This window comes from Rhinolophus ferrumequinum, chromosome 11 (genome assembly GCF_004115265.2).
Source record: "Rhinolophus ferrumequinum isolate MPI-CBG mRhiFer1 chromosome 11, mRhiFer1_v1.p, whole genome shotgun sequence".
In the NCBI taxonomy this organism is placed as follows: Eukaryota; Metazoa; Chordata; class Mammalia; order Chiroptera; family Rhinolophidae; genus Rhinolophus; species Rhinolophus ferrumequinum.
Window position 1 is genome coordinate 13,972,082 of NC_046294.1, and position 19,907 is coordinate 13,991,988.

Here is a 19,907-nt window from a genome sequence, read left to right on the forward strand (position 1 = left end):
AGCTCACGCCTCCTTCGAGGTGGCTCCACCTTCCGGGGGTAGCGCCCCGGCAGGGCTCGGACCCGCCAGCGAGCCGTCGCGCTGCAGTGGCTGCGGATTGGCCTCTGCCTGGCGCGGCGTGGATTCCGGGGACTATTGTGGAGCGGGGTCCTGACCATTCTGCGCCTGTTCCACCGGCCGCTCATTGGTCCAGCTCAGGGCAAATCGCCCCACCCCTCGGCTCGTAAGGGCGCGGCGGAGGCCAACCCGGGTACCTGCTTTCCCGGCCGCGGATTGGCCCGTGTCGGGGTCCGTCGGTCGCATTGGTATCTGGGAAGGAGAGAAAATGGCGGCGGAGCCGAGTAAGACCGAAATCCAGACTCTTTTTAAGAGGCTTCGCGCAATTCCCACCAACAAGGTGCGTGAGCAGGAGGCGCGCGGGGTCTGGCGCCGGCCGAGAGGGACCCTCCGGCTCCCCTTGGGTCCGAGGGAGGAAGAGGGGCGGACGGGAGCTGTTTTCCTGGAGTGTCAGCGCCGGGCCTCGACTCGGGGCCCCTAATCATTCGCTCATCGCCTCTTCCACCCAGGCCTGCTTCGACTGTGGCGCCAAGAATCCGAGTTGGGCCAGCATCACGTACGGTGTTTTCTTGTGCATTGACTGCTCCGGGGTACACCGCTCCCTGGGCGTCCATCTCAGCTTCATCAGGTGGGGTCTCCTTGCGGCTGCTGTGTTTCTACCTGGCCGGGCCTGTGTGCTCAGCAGGGGAGAGTGGCTGCCTCAGCTTGGACCTTTCGGAATTCGGTGTGCGGAAACCTCCCGGCGGGATCCGGTAGCCTCCCACGGGAGGGAACCGCCTGTGCGGGCCCCTTGCCACATAGGCAGTTGGTCTCCGCGTCTGGGTCAAAACTCCCTTCTTTGCTGGCGGTCAGACTTGACTCTCCGAGCGTTAGTTTCGGAGAAAAGTGAGCAGCATAGACCTTGTTTTTGCTGATATATTGGTGCGACTGTGCCGTCCTTAAGGGGAAAGCCAAATCCAAGCTTGAATGCCTGAGAATTCGATCTCCTTTCGGATCTGGAAAATAACTAGTACCCTTTTGACTAGATGAATGAAGATCAAAGCTTTCATGGACAGGGTAGAGGGGAGGAAATAGGGTGGTGGCTGATTAATGTTTCCTGGGTGCCTACTGCAGCCTGAGGCCAAATGACAGGCCTCGGTCCGCCAGGGAAGCGTCTCCTGGTATTATCTGCTGGTGGGTGACACGCAGCCCTTGCACACAGGTCCACAGAGTTGGATTCCAACTGGAACTGGTTCCAGCTGAGGTGTATGCAGATCGGCGGGAATGCCAATGCGGTAAAGCTCCTCACGCTCCTCCCTATACCTATTCTTCTGCCTGGGCACTAACTTTAGGGTGACTTCCTAGCAGGCTCTCCTAGTTTCTGTGTTCAGAGGATTCTGTGGTCTGTAGCAACACTGTGCTCCCAACTTGGAAATTGGTCACTGTTCTTCTCAAAGGGGTTTTGGATTCAAACTAAACTAGACAGGTGTTCTTGGGGAAAGGCCAAGGGAGTGGGGTCCTGCCTGCACAGTCTTCCTGGTCTTGTGGGCCTGGATGAAGGATGGGCAGAGCGGGTAAGGCATGCTGTCTTCAGGGAGGGTTGAGTGAGGGCTGGGCTTTAGTCGGTCATCTCAGAGGACGGGAGACAGTGTTTCCTGCAGGAATTTCTGAGAAACTTTACATCTATGAAAAACTGCTGCTATCAATAGCGTGCATCATCCTTTATAAATAATAACTGGGCTGTTATAAGGACGGGGCCTTTTTTCTTTGGGGAGAATCCCCTGTAGCACACTCTCCTCTCTCTATTCTCCAGACAGCTTTCTTCCGCCAACATGGATGCACAGCCAGTGATGCCAACACCAAATATAATAGCCGAGTTGCCCAGATGTACCGGGAAAAGATCCGGCAGCTGGGGAGTGCGGCCCTGGCTAGGCATGGCACCGACGTAAGTGCCTGGTCACCAGGGCTCGGGTCGTGGGCTGAGTGGCAGTATTGACAGCCGTGTGTTTCAAGGGTGTTTTCTCCCTTCTAGCTTTGGATAGAGAGTGCTCCCAATCACTCTCCGGAGAAGAAGGACGCTGATTTCTTCATGGAACACACCCAAGTGAGTGCCCATAAGGAGTGTTTCCCACGATTTTTCCAGATTTTTCCTGTTTCCCACCTTGGTAAGGTGGTTTACTTACCAAGGCCAAAACCTGCGGTCACGGGTGTGGATTCCATTCGCCTTGGTGTAATACCTCAGACAGGGAATGTCTGGGGCCCCCTGCTGGGTAGGCCGAGGTGTTCCCTCTCCCATGAGTAGGGGTGCAATGTGGCTCTCCCTGGGAATGGATCCCTATAAACTGGGATGGTAGGGAGGAGAAGGAGAAGCTTGAAGGCTCAAGAGGTATCGAAAGCCCCAAACAACTCTTTCTGCATCCTTCCCCTGTAAGAAAGGCACTGTGGTTGGGGACAATGAAAGGATTCCCTCCCCAGCAACCCATCGTGGGAGGTGGTTTCCCTTCGGCTGGCACTGGGTGCTAAAGCCAGACTCTCAGTTTGAATCCTTCCCTGCGCCTCTCCTTGGCATTTCTAGGATGGTGGCTAAGTCATTTAACCTGTCAAAACCCCAGTCTTCACAGCAGAGATGTGTCTGCCTCACTGGGTTTGTTGTGATAATTAAATGTTTATGTGTGAAAAGCTCTTAGACTTGTGCCTGGCACAAAGTAAGTGCCCAGTAGTTGTTGTTATGAAATTAGGAGAATAGGTTCTGGCTCTAAGTAAATAGTGGAGGTGGCGGCTCGTTTCCTTGTTTTCTTCTATAGTGAATAGTAACTATAATTTTACACACTAATCTCCAGTCTCCTTGCCTCATGGGCTTGGAGTAGGGCCTTGTATCCACAAGGTACTTGTAGGTTCTTGGTGCTCTTTGCCAGCCGGAGAGACTCATTGAGACTTCTGTGATCTGGCCTCCTTTTCAGCATCCTGCCTGGGATGCACCAGCCACCAATCCAGCAGAGACCCAGCAGCCGGCCCCGTCTGCAGAGAACAGTGGCCTGGCACGTGAGTTCAGCCCACATTCAACCAAGTGCCCTGGTCCCAGCAAAGGACGCGGGGCTGGGAATGGGACACCTGGCCAAGGGAATAGGAGTCGGGGGGTCTCCTATATCTCTGAGTGGGCTGGGATTCATTTCAATCCCTTGGAGGAAGTGGCAGGCATTCTTTTTATCTTTTGGTGGCCTTAGTGAGCTGAGGAAAGCCAGTGCCCCTTACTTTTGTCCCATCACTTCCCTTAAGGGGCGGTCACAAGAAGCTTTGAGCCTTACACCTCACTCCCACCATTGTATCCACAGAGCCGGAGCCTGGCCCTAACACGGACCTGCTGGGCACCTCACCCAAAGCCACTCTGGGTCAGTATGACAGCTGGCAGGTGTGAGGTGACTGGGAGAGGGTGGGCCTTGCAGGCTCTTTTCAGATCTGCTGCTGCCTGGTCATGTGGACGGAGGCGCCAGGACACTGAGCATCTTAACTGTCGGCAGCGGGGACTGGGGTTGAATTCGTGGCTGCAGCATCAGCTTCAGGGGCTTCGGAGCCAGGCCCTTTGAATTCATGACCTGGGTGGGCTGGTGTGCAAGGCCTGGGGTCTGTCTCTCAGTGTGGGGCGGGTTCTAGCCAAAGTGTGTGTGGGGGGCTCAGCATACGACTGGACACACCTCACCCTGGGGTCCGAGGCAGGACTGGCCTGTCTGGTTCATGGGACAGTGGGGACAGCTCTGAGCAGCTCATGGCTGCAGGCACCATTGTCCTTTCTCAGCTAGTCCCTGGCCTTTCAGCTATTTTCTCCTCTTTCCTAGGGCCCCTCAGACTTGGTTCAGGGCGAATAATCCATTTGCTGACCTCAGTTTGTTCTGTTGATTCTTGGGGATTGGGGCAGAAAGCCAGCAGAATGACTGTCACACTGACGCTATGAGAAGGCTGGCAAGGCCTGATCTAAGCGAGGCTCTGGAGAGGCCTCTGTGCTTGGGAGCTAGGTGGGGGCTCTGGGGTGAGCCCCTTGTTCGCCACAATCTGTTTCTCTCCAGAGTCCATGTTTCTGTCACCTAAAGGGGCCCTTCCTGCCAGAGGTAACCAATAGCCGCTTGGGGAGCCCTGCCCCTTGCACGCCAGCTCCCTGCTTTAGGAACAGGCTGCTGTTTGGCATCTGGCCCCTGCCTGGCAGCCTTCATATTGGTTCAGGGACTCTGACTGTCTCTGGTGCTTCAGGTCTAGTTCTTGTCTCAATCTGCTGGGAGTCAGTAACCTCCCCTAATCTTGTCTGGTTTGGGCTCGGACTGTCCCGACACTGCTGGTTGGAACGGGTGGTGGCAGCTTTGCCTTCCCCTGCCTGCAGCTGTTCTTTGTAGAAGCTCTTGCCAAGGGACTGCATGGTGTGGACTGAGCTGCTGCCTCTCACCTCCCTTCGTCTTCACTCATGCCCCACCTTCTTTCTCATGCAGAACTGAAAACCTCCCTCATTGGCAAGAAGAAGCCAGCAGCAGCTAAGAAAGGGGTAGGTGGGCAGAGGCAGTATGGTGGAGTGGTGAGGAGCCCGTCGGACTGCCTGGGTTCACCCCTTGATCCTACCACTTACTGGCTATGATTTTGGCAAAGGAACTCAGCTTCTTTGAACCTTACCTATGCAAGGGGCTCCTGGGAGGAGTCAGAGATCATGTACGTCGAGTGCTTGGCAAATGGGGGCCTGGTCAGCCTCAGCTGCCCCGAGGCCTCTGCTGAGGTTGTGTGGCCACCTCAGGCCCAGCTCAGCACAGCCCCTATTCTCCCTCTCGACTATGCTGACTGGGCTCCTATTTTTGACCCTGAACTTTAAGAAGGAATCCTTTCCTGTGGGTGTAGCTAGCGTACCCGAGCCTGGGACGGAAGGAGGGCATTGTGATTGGCAAGGCTCCCATCACATGCTTCTCCTCCCAGCTGGGTGCCAAGAAAGGCCTAGGGGCCCAGAAGGTGAGCAGCCAGAGCTTCAGCGAGATTGAGCGACAGGCCCAGGTGGCAGAGAAGCTCCGAGAGCAGCAGGTGGCTGACGCCAAGAAGCAGGCCGAGGAGTCTATGTGAGTGTTTGCCCAGGGGCCCCTGGCTCCTGTGGAGCTGCGTAGTCCACAGGTCAGGATGGGTGCTGGCCGCTGACAACGTTTGTTCCCTCCAAGGGTTGCCTCCATGCGTCTGGCTTACCAGGAGCTCCAGATTGACCGGAAGAAGGAGGAGAAGAAGCTACAGAATCTGGAAGGGAAGAAGCGAGAGCAGGCAGAGAGGTTGGGCATGGGCTTGGTATCCCGAAGGTGAGGCTCAGCTCTGGGCTGGGGCAGGGAAATGCCATTGTTCTCCTGGGAACCCCGGTGGGTTCTTCCCAGCAGTTTGGGGTTCTAGGCTTAGTCTTCCTCCGAGGCTGGATAGATGGCTCTGTGTATCGTCTTAAAAGCACCTAGTCCAGTGCTTGGCACGTAGGAGGTATGTGCTCACTATTTGTTGAATGAATGAAACACAGGATGAGGTGTTCTTTTGGTATATCGGTGAGTCCGAGGTGGTGGTTCTTCATGGGAGTGCTCATGGCACTTGGAGTGGTGGGACAGTTCTTTCTTTTTCAAGACCTCCCTGAGAATTCGCGGGGCTTTTAGCATCCCTAATCCCTGCTCACTAAGTGACAGGCGCTCACGCCCAGAAATACCCCTGACATTCAGATGCCCTTTGGTTGGGAGTATCCCTCCTATTTCAGGACCACTGGCTTTGTGTTGCTGTGGTTTTCTTCAACAAAACAAGGGCTGACCATTCTCTTACGCATTTTATTTGCTCTATACTAAGTTAACATCTAGAGATTTCAGAAATAGTAGATTTTTGATCTCTTGAAAATGGGAATGTCTGACAGTGCCGGGGACAGCAATCCTGGCCAGTTAGCTTGTGCTGAGTGGTGCCTACTCCTTTCGAGGGGTGTGAGCCCACCACTGGCCTTATTTAGTTACTTACACACAACAGTCATATGCAGGAGGTGTTGTTACCCCTTTTTACAGATGAGAAAACTGAGGTGAGAGCAATTAAGCAACTTGCCTGAAGCCCACAAAATTAGTAACGAGTGCAAATAGGTTTTGAACATAGAACAGTTTGATTCTCAATTCAGTATATTTGGCCATGATGCTCTACTTCTCTGGAAGAAGATAAGGCTGGGTATTTCTACTTCCGCTTTCAGAACATGTGCAGTTGGACTTAAATTATTCCCCTTCAGTCTGCGTGCTCCTAGTGTAACCCACAGCTAGTCAGGGAAACAAAATCTTAATCCCAAAAAGGACTTTAGGTCTCCTCCTCTTCTGTTTTGGTCACAGGAATTATTGGGTTAAAGGGCATGAACAATTTTTCAGTTGTTTTTTTTGTAGTGCAAGAGACTGTTTAAACCTACTTAAAACCCTGTAGATATTTTTTTAATGAAATTAATCCTTCAAATGCCTCTGTGGAGCGGACACAGGAGGGGAGAGAGGCATCAGGAGCTGGTTCTATCTGCCCAACTCGGTGCTTGTCACTGGGAAAGCAGACAGCAGATCCGTCTTAGTGCTAAGGCCAGGCTTTGTACTTGGAAGTGCTTTCTGTTCTTTCCAAAAGAGTGGGCTAATTCAGAACTCATCCTTTGATGCCGTCAGACTCTTTTGCCTGGTCCTGGGGCATTTGTCATCTTGCCTTGTCGTGTATTACCATCTTGGTGAAGAATGCGGCTCGCAGTGCAGCCAGTCTGTTGTTACGGACAGAGCGCCATGCCATGGTCGGTGCACGGTAGTAAAATCATCGCAGGCAAACAGGGCAGCCTTATTTTGAGAAAACGGCACATGCGTAGACAGTTGAGGGTGTGCTCTCCAGGTCCTGCAGTTCCGAGCACTCCCTGCTGGGTGGTGCCCGGTGCAGGGGAACCCAGGTTTATGCCAGCAGCTGGCATCTTCTGTTGGGCGGGGACTCTGCTGCTCACCGCTGCTCTCATGCCTGCTCTGCTCCTCACAGCTCCGTCTCCCACTCAGTGCTGTCTGAGATGCAGGTGATTGAGCAGGAAACCCCCGTGAGTGCAAAATCCTGCCGCTCGCAGCTGGACTTGTTTGACGATGTTGGGAGTTTCGCCTCTGGACCCCCAAAGTAAGGCTGTTGTTGGGGTGCAGACTTGGCCACCATGTTCCTCATCAGCCTTCTCTGAGCCACTCTACTGTCTCCCCAGGTACAAGGACAACCCCTTTTCCTTGGGGGACACTTTTGGTTCCCGCTGGGATGCAGATGCTACCTGGGGCATGGACAGGATGGAGGAGAAGGAGCCCGAAGTAACGATTTCAAGCATCCGGCCTATTTCAGAAAGGTGGGGTGGCCGAGGGCAGCACTGTGCGGTAGAACTTTCTGTGCTGGTGCCAGTGTCCTGTATCTGCACTGTCCGGGGTGGTCACCACTAGGTGTGTGGCTCCTGAGCCCTTCCAAGGTGCTCTGAGCTGAGGAATTGCATGTTTAATGTACTGTCAATAAATTCAGGTAGCCACATGTGGTGTTGGCCACCGGATCGGACAGTGATCGGCTGTGGGTGGAGCGGTGCTCATGGCAGGCCTGGCAGCCTCGTCTTTTGTTCAAGGTCCGGGTCCGTTGACGGGCAGGAGGGGCCAGATGTGACGTTTCAGCCCTGACCGCCCCAGGGTTGTGTCTCTGGCCCCCGGCTTAGTTATTTTGAAAATTTATTTTCTTAACCGCTTATTCCATCTTAATCTGGGAGACGTTTAATTGATAAATTACCTGCAAATTATCCATTTGTAAAATGGGAACATAAGTAATGACTTCACAGGGCGGCTGGAAAGATTAAATGTAATGACACTTGAAAACACCTAGCCCTGTGTCTGTATGTCAGTGCCAGGTAGGAATGACCACACAGCTTTTCATCCACATTGGGCGTTTCTGAGAGTAAAAGGGGTACTATTGAACAGTTATGCCAGGAGAGAAAGTATAAACCCAGGCAATCCGAGACATATGGTCACCTTAGTGCTAAGCCAGTTGTAACTAGGACTAGAGTGGCAGTAGTGACATTATGACGTTCTTCACCTTGATGAAGCTAGAGTGGTTTGGGGCTGCCTGGTGGAGGGAAGAGAAGCTCTCTGTGCCTTGGCTTCAGTGTGGAGAAGGCAACGGCCTCATCCAGGGGAGCGGCCCCTGAGGCTCAGAGCCAGTCAGAAGGGCCTTGGTAAGCATTCCCAGGTTTGCCTCTGGTAGTAACGGGACAGAGATACTGTCTCCTGATAAGAGTGGGAAGGGTCAGAGATGTCCCATATCCACCCTCAGAGTCACAAACCGACGGGAAGTGGAGAGCCGGAGCTCGGGCCTCGAGTCCAGTGAAGCACGTCAGAAGTTTGCAGGAGCCAAAGCCATCTCATCTGACATGTTCTTTGGGCGGGAGGTAGATACCGAGGTAAGTAGAGCTGTCCACCCGGAGGCTGGAGGCAGCAGGAAGAAGCAAGACCTTCCTGCCTGCCACTGCTCTGCGCTTTAGCCCCAGGGTGGCTGGCCTGTGTGAGTTCCTGGGTCATCAGCCAGAAGATGCCCAGGCCTTGCCTTTTCTCACAGTATGAAGCTAGGTCTCGGCTACAGCAGCTCTCAGGCAGTAGTGCCATCAGCTCTTCAGACCTCTTTGGGGACATGGATGGAGCTCATGGAGCAGGTAGGGCCCAGTGGTGTGGTCGGCACCAAGGAAGGCCTGCGAGCAGAGCTGGAGGGTGCTGTGACTGGGAAGGCTCGCTGCATGGCTCCAGGCCACCCCGTCCTTTGCTTTTACAGGTAGCGTATCTCTGGGGAATGTGCTCCCCACAGCGGACATCGCCCAGTTTAAGCAGGGTGTCAAGTCTGTGGCCGGGAAGATGGCTGTGCTGGCCAACGGTGTGATGAATTCTTTGCAGGTGAGGGTGGGGCCGCTTGACCTGCGGTGGGAGGGGCCTAACGAGCAGTGCTTGGGGCTTGGCCTCCTCCAGTTGCTTTACACACTCCTACTGGGTAGCCCCTTGGCCTGAGAGCGAGCATTTTGTCCTGGAGGGGCAGCTGCCTGCCTTTGAACTCAGTGTCAGGGCTGGGCCGCTCCCTAAGATGATGCCAAGTCTGCACCAATTTCCCTCCAGTATTATTCCATCTTAATCTGGGAGATGTTTAATTGATAGTCACCTGTACTGCTCTTTCGCTCTCCCCAGCTTCTGTGAGGTCAGCACACCTGGCCACCTCTTTCCTGGGTCACAATAAAATATAAAACAATCTCTGCCATAGTGAGATGGGTGCCCCCCCCACCCCCCCCCCGCCCCGCGCCTGTCAGGTGTGTTGGGGGAGGGTGTGCATGCTGGGACGCCCTGCAGGTTGGAGATGCTGACTTTGGTTTTTCTTCTCCCGTCCCAGGATCGCTATGGTTCCTACTGATCCAAGCTCTGTGGCTCAGGCATATGGTCATGACAGCAGTAAAAACCCCATGATTACCTGGCCAGGGATGCTTGCCTTGTGGGAGCTGGGAGAAACTGTTACTTATGTGTGTGGTGTGTGAGTGGGGTGGCCTCTGGGAGTCTTGGGTGAGGGGGATGGGAGGTGCCAGCCCTTGACCTCGGCCTATAGATCGAGCCCTTTATTCTTCTCCCCTCACATCCTGTCCTGTGTGTTAGACGATTGTCCTTCCAGCCCCGCCCCAAAGCTGCTGCTCTCTTGTCCTGCCACACTGGGAGTGAGGGGAGGGTGTTCCCCCAGGATGGCTTATTCTGGGCCCAGCCTTTCCCCGAGTAGGGAAAGTGAAAGGGGGAAGGCTTTTTGCTGGCTCTGGGCTCCTTCCGGACCATCGGGGGGGCTGGGCCACCCCCATCCTCTGGAACCAGTGGGGAGGGCTGGGAAGAGTCCTGCTGTAGACCAGACCCCAGAGGAGGCTCTGGACTTGCTGCTGTTGCTCAGTGGCCTCTTCTGGGGGGGAGGGGGGACGCGGTAGGGGAGGGGAAGGACCTTCATTTGGGCCTTACAAGGGCTAGAAACTTGACCTGGTACCTAAAGGTTTCATTTGGGATCAGACTGGAGGCCCAAGTGATGGTTTCCTGTGTCACCACCCCTTTACAGTGGTCACTTGGAGGATTACTTTTCCTCCTGAGTGTCTCAGAGTCCTTCCTTATCCACGTGGACCCCAGGACCCTCTGTCCCCTCCTGAGACTGTCCTTCCTTGCTTGGTGGGCATGGTGTCTCATCGGCCCTGTGATAGATGCTGTGAGCATAATGCTGGAACGGAAGCAGGCTCCTGGGGCTCAGCTGGCTTCCTCTATCATCCTGGACGGCACCCCACAGAAAGCCTGAGGCGCCAACAGAGCTGCAAGCCTTGTGTCCTGGCCGCTGGGCCATGCACGTCATCCTTGGTGCCATCTTGCCCTGCTGTGCTGGCAGTCAGGACCCACCCCACCCCCTGTGGGTTGAGGGTTGGGCTCCCAAGCAACACAGACCACTCTTCAGCCACCTCCTCCCCAAAAGGACTTGACTTTTTTTCTGGACTGTTTGTATTGAAACAGTGGTGTCAAATAAAGGCCCGACAGGGTCCTGGGCCCCTGTTGGTCTGAGTGAAGTGTCCTTTGCATCCTTCCTCCCTGCCCAGTGCAGGCCCCTCGCCTCACTCTCTGGGCTCCCACCGATATGGGTACGGCGTCGGTGCCGAAGCTGAGAGCATGTTCTCGGGGGCCTCCAGCTTGTCTCTTCTCTGAAAGCCAAAGGCCCCTGGCTCCGTGGCCCTGTGCTGCCGCGAGGTCCGGTGCAGCCGCGACCTCATCACCCTGTTGCACGTGGAGGAAACAGCTGGTGTTAGTTGGCCCTTTAACTCGTCCGCTGAGCCGTATGGCTGTGGGCAGGCGAACAACCTCAGTAGCTCTGCACCTCATCCCAACAGTAGGCTGGACCGGGGGTTTCTCAGTGTAGTTTAAGAGTAAGTAAGATACACAGACCTTAATGGAATCCTTTTAAATCCAGGAAGAAAGGATGTGTGTATATAAAGCCCTGGTTTGGCAACCACTTTCCTCTATAGGGGCTCTTGGAACCTCTGCCATCTTAGGGGTTCTCGGGGTACTGTTGTAAATCACTGATCTGGAAGAAGACGATTAAAAAGGAGGGAGCCAGGAGGCTCTAAGACAGTGATTTCCAAAGCATGGATCTGGGACTTAACCAGCTTTAGAATGGTCTGGAGTGTTTACGATCCAGATTCTGTGCCCCATCCCAAGCTGGAGTTTGGTAATTTGCATTGTAAACAAGTTCCCCAGGTGATTCTGATACACACCAGGATTCTGTTAGCTGGAGGCTGGAGAGGATTGTGGGTATGGAGCTGCAGCTGGACTGGAAGTTCTAGTCCTGGCCCGGCATTGCAGGGCTTTGGGGGGGGGGCAGTTCCTGTAACTATCGGGGGGGGGCTGGTCTGAGCAGAAATGAGCCCAGGAGATGTGTGTGTCCGGTGGTGGTGACCCCTGGCTTTGCTTCAGAGGCAGCCTGCTCTGCTCGGCCCCATGGGTGGGTTCTCCTTTCTCGATGACCCCTGCCCACTTCAAGGCAGCTGAAGACGCTTGTCCTTGCCTTCAGGTGGCTGGAGGCTTGCACTCAGGCCCGTCTCGTTCACAGCTGCGTCCCCACTGCCCTAACGCTGAGCAGGTGCTTGGCAAATGTTTAATGAAACTGGCTAGAAGGCTCTGCAGTGCTGACCCTTTGTGGCCAGGGTCTTGGAAGTTGTGGGAACTTGGTCTTGAACCCTCTGAACGTGTTTCCTGAAGGCCCCTTCTGGCTGTGAGCACCTTTCCTTTGAAAGGCTGCTGTCACGTGCAGGAGGTAAAAGCCGGTCTGTTCGTTATCTGAGGCAGGTCTCCAGGAATGGGTGGTCCCCCCAGAAAAGCGGGGACGTGGCACCAAAAACCCAAACTCACCCTGCACCCCCTCCTCAGTCTAGTGGCTTTAGAGTCACCACTTACCAGACACAAGGGACTTTATTCATTACACATTTAACTAATAGACACAGGCGACTTGCAGCAGTTTTTGAAAATGAAATTTTCTACTTGCCCACCCTCCGTCCTATGACTAGTGGCTATTCCTGCAGCAGAAGGCCAATGTGATTGTGTCCTCCCAATACCTGCACCACTGGCATCACCTGAGCACGCAAGGCCCTGCGTGGCTATCCATGGCCTTCTCCCTTCCTGGAGTTACTGAGATGAACCTCATGGGGACTGTCAGCAAAAGGCTACTGCCAGGTCACCTTTCAGGTGGCCTCAGTTCAATCTGCTGTCATCGTAGGGCCTGACTAAAGCGCAAAGGTTGACAGGGAGAGTAGGCTGTTTACTTTCTTGGGTCACTGGGGTTGGCTGGTATCACAACCCCTCTGGCAGGTCTTGGGCTGGGGCTGTTACTCAGCATTTTACCAGCAGAGGGCAGCACGGGACAGGAGGGTGGGCAGGAGTCCCGTGGGCTGGGTGGGAGCAGGGTACAGGGTGCTTGTAGACAGGACCCGTCAGACTCAAGTCTCAGACTCCTCTGTCTCTTCAGTGGAGCCATCACTCTCTATATCCGCTTTGCGGGCGTGATGGAGGGATCTCCAGGAAAAGCCAACCCAGTGAGGAGTCCGAGAAGGCAGGCAGCCGGTCTCTGGACTGGCAGTGACTGAGCTGACGAGGCCTGGAACCTGGGCCAGCCTGAAGGAGGGAAGAAGCCCAGAGGGCAGCAAGGTGCCTTCTGCCAGAGACCAGGACCTCTACATTCTTGCATTAGGGTGAAACCCTGGGCTCAAAGAGAGGGTACCTTAGGCCTCTGCTGGCCCCCAAGCCCTTTCCTGACTGATAACCGAGTGTTATGGACAAGTGCTGTGTGCCTCAGAATGGGACACTGCCATGTCCCACTGAGGTTTGGCCCCCACAAGGGGGCAGCATCTTCCCACTTGACACTTACAGCCGTTCCAGCTCCTCATCCATGGCTGGGTCATGCATCAGGTCCCCTCTGTCAGGCAAAGCTCCTAGGAGATAATTGGGGGCACAGAACTTGATATGAGGGTCCTTCGGCCAGGCTCCCGTCAGCCAGGCCCCTTCCCAGCAGATGCGTCCGTGCCCTCACCTTCCTGTCTGCCCATTCTGCGGGCTCTGGAAGGGCTGATTTAAAAGATACGGGAAGAGCTCTTAAGAGAACTACTATGGAGGCACGGGCTCGGGTACTGCTGGGTAAGTTTAACATTTATTACATTTAATAACCCCACTGCCTAACCTCCTCTACTTGGGGCTGAGACTACAGCTAAGGAGACATCCCCAAACCTCAAGGTCACTGCACAAATGGCAGTCCCCTTCCAAGACTAGATAGTGGGTTGTGAGCTGCTGCTGGGGGTTTAGTCCTACCTTGAGGTCCCAGGTATTGGGCTGAAAATGAGTCAGAGATACAGGATGTGGCTCAGGTTAACCACAAAGACCAGATATTACTGAGATTTGTGCCCCCAAATCAGCGTGACCCCACTTTGAAGACTATGGTCAAAAATGCTGCCTCAGCTCCTGCAGGGAGGGTCCCAGGGTGAGAAGATGAGACTGGGTCAGGAGCAAACGAAACTCTTTGGCATGGCCGGAAGCCGCCAGGAGGAGAGCTGTCCCGTCTCTGCTTTGCCACAACTCTCTGAGCTGGTTTCCTCAGCCATAAATGAAGGGAATTGATGCTTTGATATTGGGAAAGGTGAGGGAGGGTGTCTTGGATGCTCCCCAGAGCTGTTAAGTGGGAAGGAAGCTGGAGCTGGTTTGTAGATAGAAAGATGCTCACCAGCAAACTGTTGAGGAAAAAAGAGCTCGCGGGTGGTCAGAACCTAGATCTGGCGATTAACAAAGCTGGTCTGTAGAAAGTCTCAATCTTAAAATTACCCACCTGGCTCTAGTTCAATTCCCGACTTTTCCAAAGCTTTTTCAGATGATGCCTCATGGTCCCTTTTGCTCTAAGTCAGTGGCTTTCAAACTATGTTCCATGGAACCCTCTCATGTTGTGGTGGGGTGCCTTGAGGACTGAGGGGACAGGAAAACCCCTCTCTACAACTACTGACAACTGGCTGCAGCCAGGGTATCTCCAGATCTCTACCGTGTTTCCCCGAAAATAAGACCTAGCCGGACCATCAGCTCTAACGCGTTTTTTTGGAGCAAAAATTAATATGAAGACCCAGTCTTATGTTATAGTAAAATAAGACCGGGTCATATATTAATTTTTGCTCCAAAAGATGCATTAGAGCTGATTGTCCAGGTAGGTCTTATTTTTGGGGAAACACGGTATTTCGTACACTAGAGACTCAACTGAGGGCAGAGACCACAGGCTTCTTTCCATTTCCCACTCCACTCAGCCTTAGTGCTCTGTAGAAGTGGTTCAGTGAGTGACTGTCCTTTTTAAAGGCCCTAGAAAAAGTGAGGGCATGCAGTTAGGCCAGGGTGACTCAGACGCTAGTTAGCTTTTCCTTTTCCATCCTAACGGCTGTGATTGGTGGAAAGGATGGTCAGTTACCTAGGAGTGTGAAAGAAAACCTAAGCAAATCCCCGCCTGCCACCCCCTTGCTCTTGACTTCTGAATCCTGTATGCCTCCTTTCTACTCTCTTCCAGCCAATGACCTTGGCTACCAAGCTTACTTGTTGAGGGGTCCCCAGACCTGCGTAAGCCCCAAGTATTGACTCAGGTGGCAGCATGCCTGAGTGGGCTTCCAGTTAGTCCTGTGGGGGCATGCGCTCCCCTGAACCCCAGAGCACCCCCGGCAGGCTCTAAAGCATCTAGCCCAGTACTCGGCCTACTGTGGCTGGCATCGAACGGGTGTTACATTTCCTTCCCTTGACCCCATTCCCTCAGCTGGCAAAAGGAAGGGGATTGCTGTATGTCTCTTCTTTGAGACTCAGGAACCTGGGATCCCAAGCACACGTGGATACCTTTTGAGGGGAGAGACAAATAAGAACCCCTCAAGCTCCGCTGGTGGCTCTTCTAAGAGAGAAGTGGGTGTGGGAGGGGGTTGGGGAGTAAGTGGAGAAGGCCAACCGGTGACAATAAAATGATGGACAGAAAAAACTGGGCTCGCGCAGGCTCCCTACTGTCCCCCCTCTTTTCCGATTAGTCAGATTTTCTTTTTCCAGCTGGGAAAAAGGTCTTCCCAGACACACCTCTGCCATTTACAAATGGGACTGAGGTCTCTTTGACATATAATCTCCAGAGCCCCTGAGCAAATAGTCCCGTGTCTGCCCAACCGACAGGCCACTCCCCAAAGCAGAACTGGGGATTCTGCATGGGGGCTGGGCACGCCTCTGCCGTGGAGTGGCTGCTTCCTGCTGGGGCAGGGCCTCGGGTGGGGAATGTGAGAGGCCTAAGAGGGCAGGCTTGTGTTGTGCACATTCCGGCTCCCGGGGCCTCAGAGTCTGGCCCTGAGAAGTCAAGACAGAGATGGTGATGCGTCTTCCTGCTGGGACCAGTCTGCCCAGCGGCCAGCTCCTGCAAGGCTGTGTACTGTGGGGCCAGGAGGGGCTGGCCACAGCCAGCGGGCTTACCTAGGGCTTGGTTGATTCCATGATGCTTGGAGAGAGCCATGAGGAAACCATAGAAGGTCAGTCTCTGCACGTTGCTTAGGACCTCTTTGACAAGTGCTGGGGGTGGGCAGCTAGAAGAGAGAAAACATGCCAGATTCAAAGCCTGAGTGCCATCTTTTCATCCGTACCTTCAGGCTTCAGAGGATGCCCAAAGCCTAGATGGAGGGGACCACCTGCCCTGGGGCCCCAAGACCCTGGGGGTGCATGGCAGATGTCCGGGAGCAAGGCCTGGGCTGTGGACATAAAGAGTTGGCTTGTTCCCCAACTGGTGCTTTCACTAGGTGGGGCGGGGATGGGGAAACGGCAATAGGTGACAGCCTCTTCTTGGAAGAAACCAAAAATGGCTGCTCTGTCCCCAAGGAGACTGTGTCACACAGGACAGCTTAACCCTCCCTTTCTATAGAGTGAATTCTTTGTACAGTGAATGTTTTTTCCTTCTCTCTAAAAAGTCCAGGCCACTCTATCTCCAGGGAAGGAGATGGGGGCTGAGCTGGTCACCGACGGCTGATCTTGCCCGAGTGAAAGCAGTTCCCCCGAAGTGAGACCTGGGAAGCCTTTCGGGCAGCAGCTTGGTCTTGGGGCAAAGGCACGGCTCTGATTTCTGCTCTGACCACCAAGGGCCCTAGAAGCCCTGGACCACTCAGAACATCTGCTAGAGCCGTGTTCTGGGGCCAGCAGCCTCCAGTCCCTGGGTCCACGGTGGGGCCCAGTGCCCGCTTCTCACCTGTACTTGTGCCGGTCACACAGGTTCTCCAGGCACTGGGAGAACAGGGACGCCTCCACTCCCTCCGGCAGGCTGGCCTCACCCACAGCAGGCCGCTGGCGGTGTTGCCCACTGGACGACGTGGGCACAATCACCGTGTTGGGGTTCTTGCCTGACAGGAGGTCCTGATAGATGGCAGCCACGCTCTCCAGGAACTCTGGGGACCGCAGGTGGAGGGGCGCAGGTCAGGCAGGGAGGACACACCCGGTCCCTTCATTGTGTCTTCCCTGCTCTGTTAGCTCAGCTCCACGCCAGCGCCGGTGCTCAGTGACTGGGGTCCTTAACCATGTGTGACCACCACACTCAGGAGAGCTGACACTGATAGGTGTTTCACGCAGTGTCCCCTCTGGGCATGTGATCAGACCAGGTGAGATCCCCCTTACATACTTTCGCTGTACCCCGTACTTCTCTGTAGCGCTTCTTCGGGGATGAGTCTTCTGAGTACTTATTTGTTCACTCTGTCTCCTTGCTGGGATGGGAGATGCTCATATAAAGGCAACTCCATGTCTGTCAATCTTCCGGGGACACCTGGTACTGGGCCTGGCACATACTAAATGGCTATAAATATTTTTTAAAGACTAGATATATATATTTTTTAAAGGAGGGCGCAGCTTACAGTGGCCCATGCGGGGATCGAACCGGCAACCTTGGTATTATTAGCACCACGCTCTAACCAACTGAGCTAACCGCCCACCCCTAAATATTTTTTAAGAGTGAAGGTGTTCACGCTGTCACTGGTAGGCCATCTTGTGAGGCCATCCAACTCTGGCTCAAGAACGCATGTTGGAATACCAGTGTGGAAGAGAAAGCCTGCAAACTGCTAATATGATAAACATTTGAAATCGCTTTCTAGTAGTTGAGCCACTGTTAGTAAGCAGTGACTTAAGGCCCACCTGCCCGCTGACGGACACATATTGCTGTGCAGTAGTGACGCTCGGGGACCCAATGCAGCTGCCCTGTCCTGGGAACGCTGTGAGAAGGGCGGGCTGTGAGGGGAAACGGTCCTCCCAAACATGGCTGCTCCTCCTCTAGGGCCCAAAAACTTCAGAGAAGTGGGAAATAAAGGCCGGGAGCTGCTACGAGCAGGAGGTGAGACCCCAGGCTCCGGGCCCTGCTTGACCATGCCCTTGGGCTGCCATCAAGAAAACAGAATGTGGCGCCTGAGTGAGGCCAGGGCTGGCTGGGGCCACCAGTTGGCAGGAAGGCCACATCCAGGCTCCAAGGACAGCCTTCTGTTTACTGGAAGAGCCCATTTTAAACAAGTTTGTTTATGGATATAGTCAGCAATTTCAAACCCAACATTCCATTTGATGTTGCTGTGTGTGAGCTGCTGTACATTTGTATTTATTCGTCTATTTTTATTCCACCTGATTCCAGAAGGGGTGTCAGGGCACAGCTGGTGTGGCCTGGGGAGCAGGGTGGGAGTGTGAGATAGGACTGGTGTGTGCTTATTTAAAGCTGTGTGGGTGGGGAAATGTATGCCCACACACAAGTCCGGCCCAAGGGAGGCAGCTCCGATGGCAGCGGTACAGCAGTGCCAAGGGACACTGGCTTGGGAGTGAGCCCTCTGTTCAAGTTTGGGCTCCACCACTAACTCTGCGACTTTAGCTACTTACTCTGTCAGCTCATCTCTTAAGGGACCTCTCTCTTAGGGCTGCTGTAAGGATTAAAGTCCTGAGTGCTATGCCCGGCACACAGTATGTTTTCGGGCATTGTTACAATGGTGTGTATTGCTGCTGTTATTGTCGTTTTCACTTAAACTGATTTGTTGCACTGCTGACTGGATGCACTGGTTGTCTACGTCTTGAGGAGTCTCAGGAAGCGGGCTCTGCACATTGAACTTTGTGATGGCCAGCAACGAGAGCTCGACATCCAGTTAGTGACCCAGGGGGAAGCACACAACTGAAGGAGGTGCGGGGGAGAAATAAATGTGTGTGCCAGGCACACAGATGGAACGGCTAACGGGGTAGGAGAGGGAGCTGTGGTCTGACAGGAGCCACGAGGGGTCCTGGAAGACTCTCACCTGAGTAGTAAAACTGGATCTGGAAGGCAAAAAGGAAATCTGAAAAAGACATCAGGCAGTCCATAGCGTCATCCATGAGGACAATCCTGAGGGGGAAGAGAGAGAAAAATGTGTGTGTGAGAGAGAGAGGGAGAGAGAGGGAGAGCGTGTAAGTGAGCCATTCCTGGGGCTCTAGGCTTCCTTAGGGCAGCAAGACATTGGGAGAGGGCTCCCCAAAACAAGCTCCTCCCAGTCACCTCACTTCTTCTCCATCAATTGGGCTCTGCAACCAAACTGAGCTGACCACACTACCAAGGGCAGGCTCCCAGTTCAGTCTCTGTGGCACCAGCTAGTGGATGGGGCACGAGGAGGGAGGACTGGGGGTAGGCAGCAAGGAGAGGGTGCAATTGTAATGCAGCCAAGATTTCTTTTCATATACTGAAGCAGTAAATCCTTTCATCCTGCAGTGAGGACCATTTAGTTCAGAACAAATAGAGCTGATCAGAAAAGGCAAAAAGAACAGCCAAGAGGTTTAAAGGGGTCTTGGCAAGTGGTGCTGAGATTGAATAAGCTACCAAGGGCCAAAAGAGCTACAGGCACCTTCATCCTGGGACACAGATGGCAGACGAGGGAACAGGGTACAGAGCTGTTGGGGATGCTGCACTTGAGACGGCCCAAGAACACACCCTATCTTGTGATATCGTGGTGCCCACGCTCCTCCTTGCAGGCCACTCTCACAAATTGACCACCTCCTGGTTTTGGCTCTCTAGCCCCTCCCACTGCGCAACCACCTCACAGGCAGAAAACCTTGTTGACTACAAGGGGATCAGGCCGAGGCCATATGCATACTCTGTTCAGGGCCTCCTCAGAGAGGACAGGAAGGGAAGGAAAAGAGCGCTTCTGGGCTCCATTCGTGTGCCAGGCAGGGTGCCAAACTCATCTATTGAAGGGGAGCTGGGCCCCCAATCTCTTTCTGATTGGGCCCTTCTGGCTTTAGCTTTACTTAAAAAAAAAACAACGTTTTATTTTGTTCTCTTGTGTATTTTTCTAAATCTCTCTCCACCTCCCTGTGTCAGAGGGCCCTCAAACTGGCAACTGCATCAGCTCCAGAGAGAGCCAGCACTGCCCACCTCTGGGGAAGGGGCTTTAGAGAGAATGTGACGTGAGCGGTACCCCTGGAATTTTGCAAGGCAGCTGGCCCTGGTTTCAGATCTCCCCGAAGAGTGAGCGAGCATGGTTCCTCATCTAGTCTGCAGTTGTAATAATGATAACAATAGAAACTGAGTACCTACTTCACAGCAGGCACTGTATAAGGTATTTAACCTACTTAATTACATTTTATCCCACAACAACACTGTGAGGTGGGTCTTGTTATTAGTCCCACTTTACAGGGGAAAAGACTAAGTCTCAGGGAAGTTAACGTGCTGAGGTCACACCGCTGGTGAGTTCACCGGACTCCATAGGCCACATACTTTCCATTAGGTCACACTGCCTCTTTTAAAAATAAGAGTATAAACACTAACATTTA

General features: G+C 53.9%; 2 protein-coding genes across 7 annotated transcripts in view; one reads left to right on the top strand and one right to left on the bottom strand.

Annotated features, from left to right (window-relative positions):
* Positions 1-200: 200 nt before the first annotated feature.
* ARFGAP2 (ADP ribosylation factor GTPase activating protein 2) lies at positions 201-10,636 on the top strand. Of its 2 annotated transcripts, XM_033119497.1 has the most exons (17): positions 201-397; positions 567-685; positions 1,259-1,331; positions 1,850-1,981; positions 2,069-2,140; positions 2,997-3,078; positions 3,369-3,425; positions 4,098-4,139; positions 4,512-4,564; positions 4,984-5,120; positions 5,217-5,348; positions 7,048-7,176; positions 7,256-7,390; positions 8,353-8,479; positions 8,635-8,728; positions 8,845-8,963; positions 9,448-10,636. In XM_033119497.1, the coding sequence occupies exons 1-17, from the start codon at positions 326-328 to the stop codon at positions 9,466-9,468; spliced, it is 1,596 nt and encodes a 531-aa protein (XP_032975388.1). In that variant the 5' UTR covers positions 201-325; the 3' UTR covers positions 9,469-10,636. The 2 variants fall into 2 exon arrangements, with proteins under 2 accessions (XP_032975388.1, XP_032975389.1); XM_033119498.1 differs by lacking the exon at positions 4,098-4,139 and having other exon boundaries at positions 227-397.
* CSTPP1 (centriolar satellite-associated tubulin polyglutamylase complex regulator 1) overlaps positions 10,554-19,907 on the bottom strand; it is a 159,134-nt gene continuing 149,780 nt past the window's right edge. For 2 of the 5 annotated variants that reach the window (XM_033119516.1, XM_033119517.1), the window contains 5 exons: positions 18,401-18,486; positions 16,339-16,534; positions 15,576-15,685; positions 12,985-13,048; positions 12,557-12,731 (listed from right to left, as the gene is read on the bottom strand). In XM_033119516.1, coding sequence (XP_032975407.1) covers positions 12,557-12,731; positions 12,985-13,048; positions 15,576-15,685; positions 16,339-16,534; positions 18,401-18,486 — 631 coding nt within the window. Of the gene's footprint in view, positions 10,842-12,002; positions 12,732-12,753; positions 12,817-12,984; positions 13,049-15,575; positions 15,686-16,338; positions 16,535-18,400; positions 18,487-19,907 lie in introns of those variants that run through there. The other 3 variants (XM_033119515.1, XM_033119514.1, XM_033119518.1) reach the window with 3 other exon arrangements.

Excerpts from the sequence above, each read along its gene's own strand:
- ARFGAP2 (XM_033119497.1), top strand. The coding sequence starts at position 326 with ATGGCGGCGGAGCCGAGTAAGACCGAAATCCAGACTCTTTTTAAGAGG. Across the intron at positions 3,079-3,368 it reads AGAGAACAGTGGCCTGGCAC|AGCCGGAGCCTGGCCCTAAC; the intron begins GTGAGTTCAGCC and ends TTGTATCCACAG. Across the intron at positions 7,177-7,255 it reads TTCGCCTCTGGACCCCCAAA|GTACAAGGACAACCCCTTTT; the intron begins GTAAGGCTGTTG and ends CTGTCTCCCCAG.